Below are 22,047 nucleotides of genomic sequence, written 5' to 3'. Positions count from 1 at the left end.
TTATTCCGACCAAGACTATCGTGTTTATGGCAGCATTAAATGGTATTTGAATATTAATGTTAACCCTTCAACTAAGCGCAAAGTATTTAATGTTGCCAAAAAAGAATGTGCAACAAAAGCTAAAGTTTGCTTTGGAACATGTGCTTTGGCCTAAAGAGAAATTGTATGATGTTCTCTGGTATGACGAAACGAAAGTAAACCTATTTAAGTCTGATCGAGGTATTCATCAAATAAGAATGCCGAAAAATCTAGCTTACAACCACAAATACACAGATAAATACCCTTGAATATGATGGTTTGGGTAACGTTTTATACCATGGTATGGGGCCGTTCCATAAGAAACAGATTCTTTATCAAGACAATGGTTATATTGCAATACTTCCAAAAAGTATGTGCGACTAAAGTTGGTACTCCAGCAAAGTAACGACCCCAAACACAAGACTAGGTGAACAAAAGAGAGTGTTAAGATCAATAAAATCTTTTTTATTGGAGTTGGTTCCACAATTCATTGTTGTAAATCCTAATAAAAACTTGTGGAATACAGTAAGAGTGACCATAAAAGGAAAGTGTCCAAGTAACAAACAGTGAGTTTTGACAACTTCTTCAGAATTTGTTAAGCGCGGTTCCGATTTGGTCTGCCAAAACCTAGTTGATTATATGCTGAAGTAGTTTCGGTGAGTTTTAAACAACCACGGAGTTTCAAAAAAATAAGTCAATGTCATTCTACATTCTAGTTGCTCAGCTGCGGTTCAATCAGGTCATTAATGATGAGCTTTAATTACTCAGACTCTAACTCCATACTTGCTCTTTTTTCATGAGGGAAAATCGAAATTTCAGTTCTAAAATGTTTTCTCTCGTTCATTTCTTGGGAGGTGATGATGTCTAAGTTGCCATTATAAACTTCTAGCTACAGCTGATATTTACAGAGAACGCCACCGAAATCAGTGGTCTGAGTTCCTTTGTTACAAACAAAGAGTACCGCTAGCGTTCGTATCTCTTGGATCAGTGCTAAGAAGACTTATGCTTTAAGAAGTTTACAACAAACGATATTTAAATAACCAAAAACATCAAAAAACAATTGATAACACAAAAATGGAGCACCGAATGTCGGATGTAGCTGAACAAATTATGATGCCACAATTTATGACAGAAGTTGTCAATATTTTCCAGTTGACCGCCAACAAATTCAAAACATGACGCTTATCATATCTACGAATCTGAGCATCTTGTGGAATCTTATCTCTTTTCATCTATTTTTCAAGCCTTTGCTTGAACTGAAAATATTGCTGCCGTCCAGACAAGTCTTTCTAAAGACCGCAATTTCTCGATTCCACGAATAAATCAATAATTGGGACTGTTTCACACCACGACCTGGTAGATTTTGAGAAATGATTTGGGCTTGCATCCGTATAAAATTGTTCTCGCTCAAGAATTGGCGATATTGGACCACCGTAAACGTCGTGAATTTGCTGATCTTGCTTTGGAATAACAAGAAAACGATAACGATTTTTTTAAGAAAATCATCAGCTCACTTTCATCTGAGTGGTGCGGTAAATAAACAAAACTGTCGTTTCTGGTGCGAAGAATATCCACAAATTATTTTTGAGTAACCATTCTTCTTCTTTTTTTTTACGTTTATAGCCGAGTAAACAACAGCGCGCCAGTCGTTTCTTTTTTTCGCAAGGTGATGCTAATTGGAGATTCCAACTAACCTTCTTAACCTGGTTCTTCCAACGGAGTGGAGGTCTTCCTCTTTCTCTGCTTCCTCCGGCGAGTACTGCCTCGAATACTTTCAGAGCGGAGTGTTTTCGTCCATACGGATGACATGACCTAGCCAACGTAGCCGCTGTCCTTTAATTCGCTGATCTTTGGCATACAGCTCCTCGTTCCATCGAATGTGATATTCGCCGTGCCCAACGCGCAAGGGACCATAAAACTTTCGCAGAACTTTTCTCACGAAAACTCGCAACGTCAACTCATCAGATGTTGTCATCGTCCATGCCTCTGCACCCTATAGCAGGACGGGAATAATGAGTGACTTATACAGTTTTGTTTTTGTTCGTCGAGTTGCGTCGAGTTCGCAAAGTCCCTTGCTTCTTATTTGCCAACTTAGCCCGAAGTAACACCTGTTGGCAAGCGTTATTCTGCGTTAGATTTCGAGTCTAACAGCGTCAGTATTGATGCTGGTTCCAAGATAGTCGAAATTATATACAAAATCGAAGTTATGACTGTCAACAGTGACGTGGGTGCCTAGACGCGAGTGCACCGACTGTTTGTTCGTATTTCGTCTTGCCATCGTTCATTACTAGACCCATTTGTTTCGCTACCTAATCCATTCTGGAGAAAGCAGAACTAACGGTGCGGTTGTCAAGGCCGTTGATGTTACAGAAGTTGGTTGAAAAAGTCACACGAAAGAGAGTCACCTTGTCTGAAAACTGGTTTTGTAAAGAACGGCGCGGAGAGGTTCTTCTCGATACAGAAGGAGCTTTTAGCGTTGCTCAACGTCAGTTTACACAGCCGTATTAGCTTTGCGAGCAACCATTACATTCATAAAAATTGACGGTTTGGGGAAGTTTTTGGTTTGTTGGAATCATCTGTACGCACTTCTTTCGAAATCAAGCTGGTGACACCGTTGCTGTGAATGGAGAGTGGTATAGAAGAAGCTGATCTTGACAACATCTTGTTCCAAGAAGACGGTCCTGGGTGTCACACAGCACGTGCAACAACCGAATTATTGGGAGAAAAGTCTGGAGATTCGATTATTACAAGGAATTTTTAAATTGAATGTCCACCAAGAAGTTGTGATTTAACACAGTAGTCTAATGGTGGGGTTATTTGAAGTCATTGGTCTTTAGCAATAAACCAGACTCTCTTCAAGGTCTAGAAGTCAATATTGGATGTTCTATTCATGACATACTGAAAATTGGGTTCATCGAATTCTTTGAATTTCCTTAACCTATAGTGTGTTTTTTAAAGAAATCATATCATTTTTTATTAGAAAACCCTGTATACAGATTTTCATACATTCCCTAAACATTATACCTTAAATTAGCCTAATCAGAGCAAGTATAATACAAAATTATATACGTCAACTTTCAAGTCTCTTAAATGTAAGCCAATTTAAATAATGTAAATTAACCAGAGTCAACTAAGCAATAAACAGAAAATGTTTGCAAGACCTCAGTGTTAAATAATCAATGTCAACTGCAAAGAGTGGCGCATCAATACCTACTTAGTATTACAAAACCGTTTTTACCACACTTTTGGTAAATTCATGTACCTCAATGGGTAAATATCAAATTTCGTATAAAAGCTAGTGGCTTCTTAGCTATAGACATCACAATTCGTTTAACTCTTCGCTTGCAAAGAAGTTCAAAAACCAAAAATTAGCAAAATGTTCAAATTGGTAAGTTTGAAAACTTTATTTATAATCTAATTAAATAATGTTAATTATATAATATCACTTAATTCTTTTCAACAGTTCGCAGTCTGCTTCTTGGCTCTCTTCGCTGTTGCCTTCGGTGCTGCTAAACCCGGTCTCTTGGCTGCCCCATTGGCTTACTCCGCTCCTTTAGCTGCTGCCCCAGTTGCTGCTGCCTATGCCGCTCCAGTCGCCGCTGCTTACTCCGCACCCCTCGCCTACACCGCAGGATATGCCGGCTACGTCGCCCCCTATGCCAGCAGCTACTCAGCACACTCAATTGCTCACTCCGCCGCTTTCCCAGCTGCCTATGCTGCTGCTCCAGTTGTCGCCGCCCCAGCACCAGTGGTCGCAGCTGCTCCAGCCGTCGCCGTGTTGCGCAAATAAGTTTGAATTGATGAAACTTTATTTTTGAGACTGTGATGAAATTATAATTAAAAAGACGGCAAATATATGTGAAAACAAAAAGTAGAAACCAAGCTTAATTATTTTCATATTCATCATCTTTGCATAAGAAAAATGGCCTAGGCATTTGCTATAGCTTCTAAAACGAAATCACTTTCTTGAACTATAAAATAAATTAAGAAGACACAGGCATCAGGTGTTCTGACATGTTAAACAAATATAAGATGTTGGAAAAGTAAAGATATTATTGAAATTCATGTAACCTAAATTTCTGAAGCGAATTTCAAACCGTCTCAAGTATGAGTTATTCCGTGATTTGCGAATTGTAAGTAGTATTGTTCGCAGGTATACCGAATTTCGCGAGAATACCTTTCACTTTCGCTCTATATAATCTATATATAAATTATTTTATTTAAAGTCAAAGGAAGATATGATCATGGAAAGGAAGTATGACCTCATTTTTTTCATTTATGGTATAAATTCACATTATGCCAAATGAAAAAGTCAGACTCACATATTGCTAACATACTCAGTTATTTCATATCGGACCGTTATAGAATTAGCCAGAAAGAAGTGAATGGATTGTTTTATTGTATGCGGTCTTGCAAAAGATACAAACCAATTGCACATAATGTTGGCGGTTATTACTTTAGACTAAGGTATATATTATCAGAAACTTTAATGGAGATATCTCATATAGACCGATATAACTTCAATAAAATTACTTTAGTGGAAAGAATTGTCCGATAAAATTCAATAAAATAAATTCTACCTTCAATAATCAATCTATCTAGCAATGTGAAGTTTTTCAACTGATTTTAATATAAGTCCACTAGCATACTAAAATTATCGCCCAATTTAGATTATCTGGCTAGTGACTGAAAGACGAGTTGATATGGGAAAATGGGCGTGGTCATCGGCATATTCATAGTTCAAGAAACTTGGTATAAAGAAATCTCAATTTTTAAATATTTTGTCAGTACAGACGAACAAAGTGATATTCAAAATTCAACTCATCTCATCTTAATGATCAGTATACCCTGAATAGGGCACTAAGTTTGCCACGAAGTTTGTTATACCCAGAAAGAAATGTTGGGGACCATATAAAATATATAATATATTTATTGTAATGTGAAATTGGTCTTCGAACTCATCTGGCTCGCATATATTTGGAAATTTATGCCAAATTTTTCAGTCTGACTGTAAGTATTTTCACCAAATTGCTTGAAAACATTTTCCCCTGTATGCTTGAGAAATGCCACACGTTAATGCAATCAAACCAGTCCCAGCTTATATGTTAGCAGGTATACCTTACATATTGTTTTTCGACTTTTCGGCTGATAAATTAATGGATATGGTCGATTTTTGTGGTTTTTTAAAGACGTGTTCAGTTGTACATGTTTTATCAAATATTGCATAATTTAGTCATAAATATGAGTTACATCGGTAATGTATATTTCTAATATATTAATTTCCGATTTTCTGCTTGACTGCTTCTTTATATGCCCAATATATTATCTTAAGTTTATACAAGGGCCTTTGGTTGGGCTTATATGTACAAGGAGTGTTCCAAAGTAAACAGGACTTTTTGAATCTAGCGCCCCCTGGTGGCGCCATCTATATGTCGACTGGTGCGTTAGAATCTGCTATCTCTATCGATTGTCCAGTGAGAATTTCATGATATTTCATTGATTGGAATTGAAGTTATTGCGTTTTAAGTGTCAGTACGTTTGTGTTATCGGTGCGAAAATGAGCTTCGAACAAAGAGCCAACATTAAATTTTGTTTTAAAATTGGTAAAACTTTTACCGAAACGTTTCAATTGATGAAACCAGTTTACGACGATGATTGCCTATCCCTAAGCAGAGAGCACGAGTGGTTTCAACGCTGTCAAAGTGGTCGTGTGGACATAAATGACGATCGACATGTGGGCCAATCAAAATTCGTGATTACCGGAAATTCCATCGAAACTGTGCGTGAATTCATTAAAAATCAGCCGAAATCATCATTGAAATTCATGGAAATAGAATTGAACATCTGCAAAACATCGATTTATCGCATTTTGACCGAACTTTTGGGCTTACGAAAGGCGTGTGCACGACCAAAAATTGCTCAGAATCCAACATTCGAAGGACATCATTAAGGAGGTTTATTTGACTAAAAATCACATATTAACCATTAACCACTCCTCGTTTTCGCCTGATATGGCACCGTGCTACTTTTTCTTTTTCGGAAAGGCCATTCAAAAGGCTTGCTCAGGCATACTGGCGGCCATACCGGCCAGCGAGCTAAAACACTCGTTCAACATGCTATCGGACCGTGTAAAAAGCTGTGTTGAAGCAGATGGAGACTATTTTGAATAAATTTATTTTGCCGAAAAACCATTTGTTCAGTTTTTTTTAAGTCCTGTTTAATTGGGAATGCACCTTGTACTAACAAGGACGAGTTAATTTCCAATGATCGTAAGAAGTTTTGTGAGTAATTTTGTACAGCAAACTGACGTGGAAACTCAATGTGGATAGAGAGGTGATAAAAGCCAGTGGTTCTCTCTACGCATGTATGGAGATGTTATGGTCAACATGGACCTATTAGCTGCTCTTTTGCGTTGGTGTTAGGCAGCAATAGTCAAGCCAATGTTACCATATGGTGTTTTGAAGAGATGGACCTACGCCGCTGAAATCTAAAACATAAAATCGTTGGAGCGAATACAACGGCTCGGCAGCGAAGTCAGCTGCAAGAACCTTCGGACATAGCTGGATAGGGAATCGGTGTATAAAGTAGACAACATACCATCACGCTTTGTCTAGGAGAGAAAGTTTGAAATCCTTCTAAAAAAGGTCCAAAGAAACTCTTAACATATACACGGACGTAACAAAAAATTTTTTGTCGGGATCAGGATATGGTAGGCGTGGCTAGATCTCAGGCGACCTTTCAGGAATTAGTGTGGTAGTCGAAAAAGTCTTTTCATATTTTGTCAATATATGTCGTTGCCTTCGTATATCTCTAGTGCTACCAATCACATTGTGTCTTACCATTAGTGTGGGAAAGGTGAGATTTTAAGCTTAATTTAACCAAAAAGTTGTTACAAAATGAGTGAAAATAATGAAGAAATTCGCTATATTTTGAAATTTTTTTTAAAAAAGGGAAGAATGCCACGCATGCCACCAATGAAACTTATGAAGTTAAATGCAATAAAGGCTAAAATTTGCTAAAGAATCTGTGCTTCGGCCCAATGAGAAATTATATGACATTCTCTGGTATGACGTTACCAAAGTATACATATTTAAGTCTGATCGACATATTCATCAAATAAGAATGCCGAAAAATCTAGCCTACAACCACAAATACACAGATAGATACCATTAAACATGTTGGCGGAAACATTATGGTTTGAGTATCGTTTCCATTATATACAGGCGACTTCAACTTCTTAAAGTAGATATCAGTTACATCGAAGATTTGGTCTGACAATCTCGAGATTTGCGCTATTGACAAATATGGGTGCTGATTCTAGGTTTTTCATAGATCCCAAATTGCACTGTTCCAGTTCAACCAGGTCTTTAACGGAGATCTTTAATTACTCAGACTATTACTCCGTGCTTACGTTGTTTTCATGGGCGATAAACAAAATTTCATTTCTAAAAGTTTTTCATTTTGGGAGTTGGTGTTGTCTAAGTTGCCATTATGAATTTCTAGCTACATCACAGCTACATAGAACGCCAGCGAAAACGGTGGTCTGAGATCTTTTCTACAAACAAAGAGAACGGCTAGCGTCCGTATCTATTGGATTAGTGGTGAAGAGGGTTTGTGTTTTAAGAACCTGTAAAGTTAAAGAAAACGATTTGTGAAATTTACAATTTTTTTTTTCTACATTCTTAATAATGTATTTGAAATCACATCTGCCGAGAACGGAGCGACTAACTTTGGATGTAGCTGACCAAATTATAAGACAACATGCCAAGCTTTTCTAGTTGACAGTCAATAAATTTAAAAATGACACTTATCATACGAACGTATCTGACCATCTCGAGGAGTCTTACCTGATTTCTTGTTTTTTTCAAGCCTTTGCTTCCGCAATTTTTCCATTCCAAGGCGTTCTCACGATTTGGGACTGTCTCAAACCACCACCTCACAGATTTTAAAAAAGGTTTTGGAATTGCATCAGTATAAAATTATCCTCGCTCGAGAACTGAGGCTATTGGTCCACTGCAAACGACGTGAATTGGCTGATATTGCTGTGAAACAACATGAAAACGATAACGATTTTTAAGAAAATCATCTTCTCCCATGAAACTCATTTTCATCTGAGGTGTTCGGTGAATAAAAAAAAACTGTCTTTTCTGGTCCATAGAAAATCCACATATTATACCTAAACAACTATTACATTCACCTAAATTGACAGTTTGATGTTGTTTTTGTTAAAATCATCGGTCCGTACTTTCGAAATGAAGCTTGGTAGATCGATGATAACCAAGATTTTATAATCGAAATTGGAAGAATTAGATCTTGACAATATCTAACTTCAACAAGATGGAGAATTATTTCGAGTAAAGTTTTGAGATTCAATCATTTTAAGAAATTGTAACATTGTATAGCCTCCAAGAAGTTGCGATTTAACACCATTAGACTACTTCTATGGGGTTATTTGAAATCATTGGTATTTAGCAATAAATCAGACTCTCTTCAAGCTTTAAAAGTCAACATTGAACGTGCTATTCATGACATACGACCTTAAATTAGTGAAAAAAAGTACTCGAACTCATCAAACTCACGTTTCTTCAAAAGAAGTCGAGGAGGTCATTTAAATGATGTTATATTCAGAATTTAATTGTATAATTGAACTTTCTAAGATGGAATTTATTTTGACAGTTAGTCTGTTTTTTTGTTTGTGAAAATAAATCATATCACCCTTATTGGAAAATCCCGCATACAGATACACATACATTTCATTATATCTTAAATTATCCTAATCAAAGGAGATACGAGTATAATATAGAATTATGCTATTCATAAACTTTCAAGTAAGCTAAATGTAAGCCAAATTCAATTATTTAAATTAACCAAAGTCAACTAAGCAATAAACAGAAAATGTTTGGAAGCCCTCAGTGTTTAATAATCAATGTCAACCGCAAAGAGTGGCGCATCAATGCCTACTTAGTATTACAAAACCGTTTTTACCACACTTTTAGGTAATTTATGTACTTCAACGGGTAAATATCGAATTTAGTATAAAAGCTAGCGGCTTTTTAGCTATAGACACCACAATTCGTTTAACTCTTCGCCTGCAAAGAAGTTCAAAAACAAAAACTTAACAAAATGTTCAAATTGGTGAGTTTGAAAACTTCATTTGCGATATAATTAAATAATGTCATTTATATAATATCACATTCAGTTCGCAGTCTGCTTCTTGGCTCTCTTCGCTGTCGCTTTCGGTGCTGCTAAGCCCGGTCTCTTGGCTGCTCCATTGGCTTACTCCGCTCCATTAGCCGCTGCCCCAGTTGCTGCTGCCTATGCCGCTCCATTCGCCTACACTGCCGGATATGCTGGTTACGTTGCACCCTACGCCAGCAGCTACTCAGCTCACTCGATTGCCCACTCCGCCGCTTTCCCAGCTGCCTATGCCGCCGCTCCAGTTGTCGCCGCCCCAGCACCAGTGGTCGCTGCTGCTCCAGCCGTCGCTGTGTTGCGCAAATAAGTTTTACATAATCTGCTGAACCTTTATTTATGAGACTGTGATGGAATTAAAATTGAAAAGACGTTATAGCAAATACATACATATATGAGAAAACATAAAGTAGAAATTTAAGCTTAATTTTTTTTTTATTCATGATTTCTTCATTAAAAAAATGGTCTAGGCATTTACTATAGGTTATGAAATTAAATCACTTTCTTCTTTAATAAAATAAATTACGAAGACTAGATACAGACTTTAGGTGCTCTGCCATGTTAAGCTAATGTAATACTTATGTCGGAAAAGTAAAACATTTTGAAATTCGTGTAACATAGATTGCCTTAAGCGAATTGTAAGTAGCAGTGTTCGCATGTATACCCAATTTCTTGAGGATACCTTTCTCGTACCTTATACTATATAATATATATATAAATTATTTTATTTATGGTCAAAGAAGGATATGATCAAGGAAAGACGGTATGCACAATGAAGTTTCCGAAAGGGTTAACAGACGGATCAGGATATGATGGAATACCTTAAGGGGTTATACCAGTGTGATGCATGAAAAATTAGGCGATTTTCGTGAATTTTTTGAAAGAAAGCGTTCGGTTGAAAGTTTCGAACTTCTTTGAATGTAATAAGGTATATTTTCAGCTATATTTTAAGAGTTTTTGTTAACAAAAATATTGAAATATAACGAAGTTATGTGCTGTCTTCGGAGGTACAAACAAAAAAGTGGCCCAACTGCTGACATGATTCCGGCCGAATGAGTAGCTGAAACAAAAAGTTTATTAAACTTAAAGACATTTCCTATACAATGACTTACGATCTTTGAAAAATATTTAAAATTAACAAAATGGCGTAATTTTGAAGAAAATGTCGTTCAAAAAGATCGTAGGTCACTGTACATATAGTAAATGTATTCAACAACACTCGTTTTTAATTTGATGTACATCCGTCAATTTCTCGTCGAGTTATAATGTCAGCAATTTTGAAAAATGTCGTTTGGAGCTGCCGCTCCTTAAAACACTGCCATCCAAAAACTATTCAAGATACGACCACGCCGACTTCACAGGATACTTTTGGAAATATAAACTATCGAAAAAGAAATTTTTTTTTAAAGTGTCACAATGGTATAGCCTCTTAAGGGCATGTAGAATCGTCAAAATAATGTGCAAGGGAACGGAAGGAAACCACGCAAGCTTTCTACTCACACGATCTCGAAACGACTGCAAGGCGGTTGTTGGTCTAATCACAGGTCACAACTTACCGTCATCACATGCGCGCCGTATGGGTATTCTTAGCAATGACAAAGAAAGTACAAAGAAGTAGGCGTGATAGAGACGCTGGAACACATCCTCTGATTTTTCAGCTTGATAGTTCAAGGGACTGAAAGAAGTATCAGAATTAGGTATCAAGTGTCATCTAAACTTCGCAAAAAGCTTTGACGTCCTGCACGACATATGGTAAACCTCAGCTTATATAAATAACAAACCACCATCTGGCGCTACAAAGAAGCTCAAGTCTATGTATGGCGTGAAAGCCAGCGCAACCTATCTTAATAGCTTAGGAAATATGATATTTCTTGTAAAATAATATGATGAAACGTCCGTCTTTCAATTTTTAAGTCGGTCGACAGAGATATTTTTCCGGAATGTCTTCTTTGATTCAACCAATGGATCAAAACGTAATAAGAATAAGAGAGTTACATTATTGAAATTCCCTGTTGATAGCCATTTTCTTCTATCAAATTTTTGGATAGAGCTTGGTATATCCTGATAGACGAAGCGACATAAATTTTTAGCAAAACTATACAGTGGGCCATCGTTGAAAGAATTAGCACAAGAAAAATGAATGTGCACATTCACTCCACGAAAAGACCGTATTTGAAGTAGGTCAAATATAAACAAGTAAGGAAGGGCTCATCGGCCTCAACACCCGCGCAGTTAGTTCTGCTTTCTCCAGGCTGGACAAGGAAGCACAGAAAATGGGTCTGGTAGTGAACGAGGGCAAAACGAAATATCTCCTGTCATCAAACAAACAGTCGTCGCACTCGCGACTTGGCTCTCACGTCACTGTTGACAGTCATAACTTTGAAGTTGTAGATAATTTCGTCTATTTAGGAACCAGCATTAACACCACTAATAATGTCAGCCTGGAAATCCAACGCAGGATTGCTCTTGCCAACAGGTGCTACTTCGGACTGAGTAGGCAATTGAAAAGTAAAGTCCTCTCTCGACGAACAAAAGCTAAACTCTATAAGTCGCTCATAATTCCCGTCCTGCTATATGGTGCAGAGGCTTGGTCGATGACTGCAACCGATGAGTCGACGTTACGAGTTTTCGAGAGAAAAATTCTGCGAAAGATCCGATGGAACGATGAGCTGTACGAGATATATGACGACATTGACATAGTTCAGCGAATTAAAAGACAGCGGCTACGCTGGCTAGGTCATGTTGTCCGGATGGATGAAAACACTCCAGCTCTGAAAGTATTCGACGCAGTACCCGCCGGGGGAAGCAGAGGAAGAGGAAGACCTCCACTCCGTTGGAAGGACCAAGTGGAGAAGCCCTGGCTTCGCTTGGAATATCCAATTGGCGCCACGCAGCGAAAAGAAGAAACGACTGGCGCGCTGTTGTTAACTCGGCTATAATCGCGTAAGCGGTGTCTACGCCAATTAAGAAGAAGAAGAAGGAAGGGCTAAGTTCGGGTGTCACTGAACATTTTATACTCTCGCACGATAAAGTGATAATCGAGATTTCATTATCAGTCATTTACATATTTTTCAAATACCGTATTTGTGTAAAGTTTTATTCCGCTATCATCATTGGTTCCTAATGTATGGATATATTATACAGAGAAGGCATCAGATGGAATTCAAAATAGCGTTATATTGGAAGAAGGCGTGGTTGTGAACCGATTTCACCCATATTTCGTACATGTGATCAGGGTGTTAAGAAAATATTATATACCGAATTTCATTGAAATCGGTCTAGTAGTTCCTGAGGTATGGTTTTTAGTCCATAAGTGGGCGACGCCACGCCCATTTTCAATTTTTAAAAAAAGGCTGGGTGCAGCTTCCTTCTGCCATTTTTTCCTTAAAATTTAGTGTTTCTGACGTTTTTTGCTAGTCGGTTAACGCACTTTTGGTGATTTTCAACATAACCTTTGTATGGGAGGTGGGCGAGGTTATTATCCGATTTATTCCATTTTTTTACTGTATATGGAAATGCCTGAAGGAAATGACTCTATAGGATTTGGTTGACATAGCTATAGTAGTTTCCGAGATATGTACAAAAAACTTAGTAGGGGGCGGGGCTACGCCCACTTTTCCAAAAAAATTACGTCCAAATATGCTTCTCCCTAATGCGATCCTTTCTGCTAAATTTCACTTTAATATCTTTATTTATGGCTTAGTTATGACACTTTATAGGTTTTCGGTTTCTGCCATTTTGTGAGCGTGGCAGTGGGCCGATTTTGCCCATCTTCGAACTTAACATTCTTATGGAGCCAACAAATACGTGTACCAAGTTTCATCATGATATCTCAATTTTTACTCAAGTTACAGCTTGTACGGACGGACGGACGGACAGACGGACAGACAGACGGACGGACAGACAGACATCCGGATTTCAACTCTACTCGTCGCCCTGATCACTTTGGTATATATAACCCTATATCTGACTCTTTTAGTTTTATTACTTACAAACAACCGTTATGTGGACAAAACTATAATACTCTCCTTAGCAACTTTGTTGCGAGAGTTTAAAAACCTAATAACAACAAAAAAAAAATACAAAACATTTGAAGACTCGAACGAGTATGGTGGTTTGCATTAGTTCGAGTTTTCACGTGTAGACTGTACTATAGAAAAAGTTTTGGAGTTCGCAACTCAACCTAGGCCGCTGTGTTTATAATCAATGTCAACTGCAAAGAGTGACACGTGAATGCCTACTTAGTATTACAAAATCGTTTCTTACCACACTTTCGGGTATTCATGTACTTCAATTAGTAAATATCGAATTTTGTATAAAAGCAAGTGGTTTCTTAGATACTGATATCACAATTCGTTTACCTCTTCGCTTGCAAAGAAGTTCAAAAACTAAAACTTAACAAAATGTTCAAATTGGTAAGTTTAAGATTTGACTTGTATTAAGTTATGCCAATTAAATAAATTGTATTATATTATTATTTTTAACAGTTTGCTGTCTGCTTCTTGGCTCTCTTCGCTGTCGCTTTCGGTGCTGCTAAGCCCGGTCTCTTGGCTGCTCCATTGGCTTACTCCGCTCCTTTAGCCGCTGCCCCAGTTGCTGCTGCCTATGCCGCTCCAGTCACCACTGCTTACTCCGCACCCCTCGGCTACACTGCCGGATATGCTGGTTACGTCGCTCCCTACGCCAGCAGCTACTCAGCTCACTCGATTGCCCACTCCGCCGCTTTCCCAGCTGCGTATGCTGCTGCTCCAGTTGTCGCTGCTCCAGCACCAGTGATCGCTGCTGCTCCAGCCGTCGCTGTGTTGCGCAAATAAGTATGAATCTGCTCAAACTTTTCCAACTGTGATTAAATTAATATTGAAAACCCGATATAGCAAATATACTTGTATGAGATACGATAACATATAAACTACGACTTTGAATCATTTACTTATCATGAATGTTGGGATTTATGGTTCTGACTATTTTCCCAACTTCACTTAATTATGGCTTCGGATTAACAAATTCAACTGAGTTTAACTCGTTTGTTTGCGCTGACGCTACTTTATAATTATTGACCTAATCACAATAAATGGTCCATGATTGGAATTCGCTACAACCGTTTGATATTTCGATGCGAACATACAATCAGGTTTACCTTCAACAATGTATTTCCACAAAAAGAATTCATTAAATAATAGTTCACGTTTTTGGCTCTAGTTTATTTCTATACGAATTTATATCAAATATATCGACGGAAACAATTTTGTGGTCTCGGGAATAGTGAGCAACCATCGCAAAATCGATTGACCGTCTAGTAATCTGTATAGTTTTACCAAACCTGAAGATATTTCCCCGGCTCTGAACCCGCAAGTTGCGAGAATATGAAATGTTCGGTTACACCTGACTTACACTTGACTTTTTTTGGTAAGTCATCGTAATATTGATCGAATAACCCTATCAAATCTACCGTATGTTTGTATTTCGTGTATTAGGTATATGGACTAGAGAAAATATTGACCTCAATTTTATCAATTTCAAGCACATTAGGAAAATGTTATTGAAGAAAGACCCTTTTGGAATATACAAGTATTAAATATACCTTACATATTTAGCGGTTTACGCGGTATAAGGTCAGCCAGAAGATCGAAAAACTTCGTGTTAGGTATATGGGTAGTAATGTAAGTATTGACCCAATTGCACCCATTTTTGACACTAAACAAGAAAAGCTGGTTGCATGAATGACTAATCGCAAACGCCATCAGTGGGGTTATTGTGCCCTCAAATAAGAATCAGCTAAGCACAATTTAATCTTAGTGGATTTATTATGGAAATCAAATGCTTTTTCTACAAAAGCTGCCTAAATTCTTAAAAATCAAATACTAGGTGCCTTCATAGTTATTCTGCCCCAGCCGACTCAAGGCTCGACAGTCACAAATGTATAGTAATGTTTTGGCTCTCATCAACCACCTGCTAAATTCTGGATTCTGTCGTTTCCAATTTCTAACAAAAAAGTAGCCGGACAAACAAGGAAATTTTAAGTAAAACGCAAAATATTTAATTATTCATCAATATTTATTTTGCCGCCTTCAAAGTTATCTCCACCAGACGTAATACACTTATGCCAACGATTTCTCTCTTCATAAGTACTTTTCGGGATGGCCTTTAACTCCTTCAGCGAATTTTGTTTTATCTCTTCGTACGACTGCAAATGGGTTACACGGTGCGGCAATTTCAGTTTGGGGAAGAAAAAAATCATACCGAGGCAAATCTAGTGAATACGGTGGTTGATCGATGGTATTCATTGCGTTTTTGGCTTTGAATTCGTTTATAATCATTGTTCGATGTGATGATGTATTATCATCGTGTAAAATTCATGAATTGTTCTTTCACAATTCCGGCAGTTCTCAACGAATGTTCTCACGTAAACGCCCCAATAGGGCCAAATATAAATCCATATTAACCGTCTCTTCCTCCAGAACAAATTCATGTTACACCAAACTTCTAATATCTAAAAATACAATGAGGATCACCTCTATTTTTGAGCGGCTTTCGCACTATTTTTTGGTTTAGGCTCGTTTTTTTCCTCTATTCCGATGATTGTTTACTTGTTTTCATGCAAACTCATAAACCCATGTCTCATTGACAGTTAGGATGCTCTCCATGAATTTGGAATCGGGATTCGCACAAAATAGACCTGTTTACGATATTCTTTTTATCCGGACAAGCCAAGCAAGAACGCACCCAAAATATCCACCAAAATCATTCAAATAGACTCGTGAGAGATGTCGAGCTCTTTCATCCCATCTCCAATCTCTCTAACAATTGCCTGAAGATTTTCAAGCACCATCGCTCACTTTTTTAATATTTTCATCACTTGAAGAGGTCCAAGGTCGACCCGAACGAGGAAAGTCTTCAACGATCTCTCGACCATCTTTGAAGGCCTTGTACCACTCGTAGGCTTGTGTTTTTGATAAAACTGAATTACCGTAAGCCATTTCTAACTTTCGTAATGAACCCGAACACGAAATTTTGTTGAAATACAATATTTGACGTTAGTTTTTAGACACTTTTTGTACTTTAGCCAGTAAGTCTGACGTTTTTATAGCTTAAGATGATTGTGCCATATACCACGACCACCATTTGAAACTAGAATTTGCACCATTTTGTGGGAGTGTTAATAGTAGTCCGCAGATAAAAGTTCTTTGTCGATATATATTAATTATTTTAATATTGACGATTAAGGCACAAGAAAAATATAATAATATAGTATCCTTAAGAAAAACTATTAAAGTCTTGTTAAGTCACTTTTTTAATAACTGAAGAGCATTATCTTATTCAAGACAAATCTCGAAGTCGCATATGCCTGCTAACCCAAATATTGAAAGTTAACAATATAATCTTATGGACAAGGTTTGTCCGGAAAAGTGATTTTCTTCCGCCGCGACTGTGCTTCGGAGCATGCGCGCAGCGACTGGATTCGTTAGAGGGCGTTTCTAAATAACGAACGAGTGGCTGGTCAGTTGTCTCCGAGAACGTGGAGAATTGGGACAAACATTTTCGTTCGTTAGAGCAGAGGTACGCGATTAAATTCTGTGTAAAACTCGGTAAATCTGCGTTTGATATGATCAAGCAGATTTACCCAAATGTTGCTTTAGCAAGAAGTGGTGTGTTTCAGTGGCACCAGGTCGTTTTAGAGGGTCGGGAGAGGTCGCTGATGTAGATACCGACAATATGACTAGTTTGCGCGAAGTTTTAAACTCATAGCGTCGAATAAGCATTGGTTTAATTGCCCAGATGTTAAATTTATCAAAATTTGAGGTTTATGACTTTGTGACAAAGCACTTGAACATGCGCAAGGTGTCCCCGAAGATGGTCCAAAAAGTGCTCACTGACGGCCAGAAATTGGAATTGTGGCAAGAAAACTTGAATATGTGTGAAAGTGATCCTCAATTTTATTTCCGCAGCCACCCTTCAGAAAAAATTTCCCTCCCTGTATTGTATATTCCACACATGAGTTGGATATTCGTGGGCTTTCAAGTCATGCTGTAAATATTCAGCGATCAGCAAAGCACTAAACAGAAAAATGTTTGGAAGTTTACTGTGTTTAAAATCAATGTCAACTGCAAAGAGTGACGCGTGAATGCCTACTTAGTATTACAAAACCGTTTTTTACCACACTTTTGGTCAATTCATATACTTCAATGGCTAAATATCTAATTTCGTATAAAAGATAGTGCCGAATTAGCTACTGATATCACAATTCGTTTACCTCTTCGCTTGCAAAGAAGTTCAAAAACAAAAACTTAACAAAATGTTCAAATTGGTGAGTTTGAAAACTTCATTTGTGTTTTAATAAATAATGTCACTCATGTAATATCACATTATTCTTTCTAATAGTTCGCTGCCTGCCTCTTGGCTCTCTTCGCTGTTGCCTTCGGTGCCGCTAACCCCGGTCTCTTGGCTGCTCCATTGGCTTACTCTGCTCCTTTAGCCGCTGCTCCAGTTGCTGCTGCCTATGCCGCTCCAGTCGCTGCTGCTTACTCAGCTCCCCTCGCCTACACTGCCGGATATGCTGGTTACGTCGCACCCTATGCCAGCAGCTACTCCGCTCACTCCATTGCCCACTCCGCCGCTTTCCCAGCTGCCTATGCTGCCGCACCAGTAGTCGCCGCTCCAGCACCAGTGCTCGCTGCTGCCCCAGCTGTTGCTGTATTGAAGAAGTAGAAAAGGAATGCAAGCTTTTCATGATGTTGTCGAAAGTACTGACCCGATGCGAGATATATTGAAATAAAAATTCGATAAAAAAAAACACTCAAAATAAATTCATATATTTTTCTAATTTTTTGAAAGGGTAATTTTTCTTCTACGATCTGTTTATTAAAGGCTCAATGCGCGTTGTCGTCACTATCACAAAAAAGTTTACTAGAATTTAGTTATCGTAGACGGCTACTGTCGAAATGTCAGCTGAACCAGGTTCGCAGGCTTGTTTTGATCGAATGTGAAGGTTGACGAAGTGGCCGTCGAAAAAAGTAATACATATTTCGGTTGGTGACTGAATTTGTGATTTTTAGAAGGGAAATCATGGATTGCTTGAATGCTGCTTCCTCTATAGCGATCATCATTGGCTTTATGGTTCACTGGTACACACCAGAAGCCAAGGAACATTTTTTTTACAGTGGAATTTACCGTTGAATCTGCTGCGAGAAAGGCGAATAGAGTCTAATCGCCGGAGTGTTGATATCCACAGAATTCTTAGATTCACGACGTGTGATCTACGGTGCTTACTTGAGGAAGGCAAAACATTCGCAGGGCTCTAACATGTGCAAACCTTCACCGCCATCACTTCCAAGTTTTTGCCCCATCTATAAATTCCTCTAAGTTTGATCGGTGCTTTGGTTATAAACTTGAAAAAGCGTCTTGTCGGACGGAAATTTACAACGAGTTTATAATTATAAAGGATGATGTTTTAAGTATTGTTTTCAAGAAGAAATAATAGGAATATAATTTAAATCATCCATATAGTAGATGGACACAACCACAATTGTTGCTTACACAGCCAATATTAGCTTTCACAGGTCTTTCCAAGATTTGGCACATCGTTAAAATCTGGCCGATTGTAGATTTTCCAGATCCAAAGCCATACTGATAAGGTCCAATCAGTTTGTTCACGGTGGGCTTCAGCTTCACAGCTCGATAGAACCTTATATGCGATGTTGAGGAGGCTTATCCCACTGTAGTTGGCGAACATTGTGGGGTCTTCCTTTTTTTGGATTGAGCAGAACACACTTAAATTCCACTGGTTTATACGTAAGAGTATTCATTCCATTATACTAATTATACATAAACTGCTTATGGTATATCGGACCGAGTAAAAGATCTGAACAAAGTATTCAGAGATCGTAGCATTACATTCCCCAAATTTGGGGAAGATAGCTTCTCAAATTAAAAAGTTGCCTATACCAGAAATTGATTTGAATCGTTCAGGTTTTTGATCTGATTTGGAAATTTTCTACAGATATTTTAGCGATTCTTAAGACAATATCCACGTTAAGTTTCGTGAAGATATCTCGTCAAAAATATCAGAACATCATCGATCAGCTTCTAAAGCAACGACTGTGTATTTATGTCCTACATTGGTACTGGTCTGATGTCGATTGTTCCGACAAATGAGCAGTTTCTTGGAAAGAAAAGGTCTTGTGCGAAATTTTAGATCGATTTCTCAAAATCTGAAGAACTAATTTGTGAAATATTTCAAGAAATTCAATTAAAGTCACTCTGATACGAGTATATCATCACCAGTACAACTCATATCTAGTTATCTCTCTGCTATAAACATAACAACTAAAAGTTAGTTTACTAGTGACACTGAGGACATATATTGATATATCAATGCGTAATTTGTAGTACAAGCACGTCTCCTACCTTCACTCACTACATTAAAATTAGTACTACCTGAGCCAATGCCGGCATTTGTTTGCATTCCTCATAGATATATAAACAAGCGATTTGTCGATATTTGCATCACAATTCGCTAACCACTTCGTTCGTAAAGAAGTCCAAAAACCCAAAACTATCAAAATGTTCAAATTGGTGAGTACAATAAAACCTTTGACTCGTCTTATAAACAAAATATTGACTCTAATATTTTTATAGTTCGCTGTCTGCTTCTTGGCTGTCTTCGCTGGTGCCTTCGGCGCTGCTAACCCCGGTCTCTTGGCTGCTCCATTGGCTTACTCCGCTCCTTTAGCCGCTGCCCCAGTTGCTGCTGCCTATGCCGCTCCAGTCGCCGCTGCTTACTCCGCGCCCCTCGCCTATACCGCAGGATATGCTGGTTACGTCGCACCCTACGCCAGCAGCTACTCAGCTCACTCGATCGCCCACTCCGCCGCTTTCCCAGCTGCTTATGCCGCCGCTCCAGTAGTCGCTGCTCCAGCACCAGTGCTTGCTGCTGCCCCAGCTGTTGCTGTATTGAAGAAATAGACGCACAACAATGAACACTTTGTTACAAAATCATAAAGGACTGAGCAAATATGAACTGAATAAAAACCATAACAAATAATTTAGTGCATTTTTGTTGGTTGTTTAAGAGGTTATATGTATCTAAATCGTTAAAAGGGAATATCTACAGTTTTGCTTTTGTTTTTTTTTTTTTTTTGGTTATTACATACAATTTCAACTTGCCGCAGTTTTTAAAATTTAATCTCGTTTATAATCAGTAACATATGTATATAGTTCAAAATTTTTAAGAAAAGAAACTAAACCTTGTTAATCCATCCAGAGCATGGAATAGTGACTTTTCCTTGAAATTTGTTTTCCTAGCTTAGAAGAGAAGTTTAATAAGATGTCAAGAAAAATAAGAAAAATGGTTAACTTTGGTTTCATTTTGTTCGTTCAATTTGTATGGCAGCTATAATAGTCCGTTCTGAAATTGGTTTTTCAAATACTATAGCGTTGCCATAGATAAAGTTTCCTGCCAAAGTTTGTAAAGATATTTCGTTAAATATTAACTCAGCCAAATACGGTCCTCGTCTTTCGTGAAAATGATCACACTTCAATCCACGAAAATTATTTTTTATCATTTCTTAAAATGAAAACTAGGTGACACCTCCGGCGAAAAAAGCATATATACTTTCATGATTTTCTTAACTCTGTGTATCCTGATGTATTCCTGTATGTACATATGTAAGTTGACTTAATGATTTTGCGTGGAGATGCATACTCGTATATGTTTTCTTAAGCATACCTAAGCTTTGATTTAAAAGTTAATGAGGACTGTCCTTCCTTCCGAAACCCAATACGAATATATCCAGCAAACTGATTTTGGTTCTTTCGATTGACTTTAAACCATAAATATAACTTAAGTAGGTATATTTTTCGACTACAGTTTACCATCAAACAAGAATTATACTTAGGTCCAATACAATGTTTTCTTGTAATGTGAAATCAATATAGATACATATGTGTAATTCATTTAGATATGGGGTTATACTACTGTGATCAAATTGAAAAGTGAATTTTTAATTTATACTTCGCGTGTTTTTGAATCGGTAATTTTTTTTTCTGTAAGTTGCTATTACTGTTAGTGACATCTGAATTTTTCGATTTTTATTATGTCTGAATTTATTGAACAAAGAAATACGATAATGAACTATCTCATACTGCATTGGTTAATCGTGCTCATTTCGCCACATTTTCAACTAATATCGTGCCGCAATCACCGCATTCGCCTGATTTACCTTCGTGTAAATTCTGGCTATTCAGCAAATTCACATGATCACTCTGAGGACACCGTTTTGACTTAATTGAGGATATAAAAGCTGAATCGAAGAGGGCTCTGATGGTCGTCACGACGAGGAATTTTCCAAGTGCTATGATGACTGGAAAATTCGTTGGTATAAGTGTATTGCAGTGGGAGCGGACTACTTTGAAGGAGATGAAATGGACAAAATTTACCTTTCAATTTGATCACAGTAGTACATGTATATATTAATGACTACGATGAAGAGACTGAGTGTCTGCTTGTCCGTCCGCCGATGTAAGCGATAATCGGAAAAATAAAAATTGAGATAACTTAACCTCTTGGTCGATTTCAAAGCTGCTTTCGACAGCATGAAAAGGAGCTGCCTCTATGCCGCGATGTCTGAATTTGGTGTCCCCGCAAAACTAATACGGCTGTGTAAACTGACGTTGAACAACACCAAAAGCTCCGTCAGGATCGGGTAGGACCTTCCCGAGCCGTTCGATACCAAACAAGGTTTCAGACAAGGCGACTCCCTAACGTGCGACTTCTTCAATCTACTTCTGGAGAAAATAATTCGAGCTGCAGAACTGAACTGAGAAGGTACAATTTTCTAT

General features: G+C 37.9%; 5 protein-coding genes across 5 annotated transcripts; all 5 read left to right on the top strand.

Annotated features, from left to right (window-relative positions):
* The first annotated feature begins 3,356 nt into the window (after positions 1-3,356).
* On the top strand, positions 3,357-3,824 carry LOC126762890 (cuticle protein LPCP-23-like). The gene is made up of 2 exons (XM_050479935.1): positions 3,357-3,406; positions 3,482-3,824. Exons 1-2 carry the CDS (start codon positions 3,395-3,397, stop codon positions 3,806-3,808), a joined length of 339 nt encoding a protein of 112 aa, XP_050335892.1. The 5' UTR covers positions 3,357-3,394; the 3' UTR covers positions 3,809-3,824.
* Positions 3,825-8,972: 5,148 nt separating this feature from the next.
* LOC126762897 (cuticle protein 38-like) lies at positions 8,973-9,728 on the top strand. Its single transcript, XM_050479943.1, has 2 exons — positions 8,973-9,153; positions 9,218-9,728. The coding sequence occupies exons 1-2, from the start codon at positions 9,142-9,144 to the stop codon at positions 9,518-9,520; spliced, it is 315 nt and encodes a 104-aa protein (XP_050335900.1). The 5' UTR covers positions 8,973-9,141; the 3' UTR covers positions 9,521-9,728.
* A 3,885-nt stretch (positions 9,729-13,613) lies between these two features.
* On the top strand, positions 13,614-14,024 carry LOC126762894 (cuticle protein 16.5-like). The gene is made up of 2 exons (XM_050479940.1): positions 13,614-13,625; positions 13,698-14,024. The coding sequence occupies exons 1-2, from the start codon at positions 13,614-13,616 to the stop codon at positions 14,022-14,024; spliced, it is 339 nt and encodes a 112-aa protein (XP_050335897.1).
* A 3,479-nt stretch (positions 14,025-17,503) lies between these two features.
* LOC126762896 (cuticle protein 16.5-like) lies at positions 17,504-17,916 on the top strand. The gene is made up of 2 exons (XM_050479942.1): positions 17,504-17,515; positions 17,590-17,916. The coding sequence occupies exons 1-2, from the start codon at positions 17,504-17,506 to the stop codon at positions 17,914-17,916; spliced, it is 339 nt and encodes a 112-aa protein (XP_050335899.1).
* Positions 17,917-19,734: 1,818 nt separating this feature from the next.
* LOC126762889 (cuticle protein LPCP-23-like) lies at positions 19,735-20,212 on the top strand. The gene is made up of 2 exons (XM_050479934.1): positions 19,735-19,782; positions 19,846-20,212. Exons 1-2 carry the CDS (start codon positions 19,771-19,773, stop codon positions 20,170-20,172), a joined length of 339 nt encoding a protein of 112 aa, XP_050335891.1. The 5' UTR covers positions 19,735-19,770; the 3' UTR covers positions 20,173-20,212.
* Positions 20,213-22,047: the final 1,835 nt, after the last annotated feature.

Source organism: Bactrocera neohumeralis, chromosome 6 (genome assembly GCF_024586455.1).
Source record: "Bactrocera neohumeralis isolate Rockhampton chromosome 6, APGP_CSIRO_Bneo_wtdbg2-racon-allhic-juicebox.fasta_v2, whole genome shotgun sequence".
Classification (NCBI taxonomy): Eukaryota; Metazoa; Arthropoda; class Insecta; order Diptera; family Tephritidae; genus Bactrocera; species Bactrocera neohumeralis.
The sequence above is the reverse complement of the archived record's forward strand: the minus strand, read 5'-3'. Positions and strand labels throughout refer to the sequence as shown.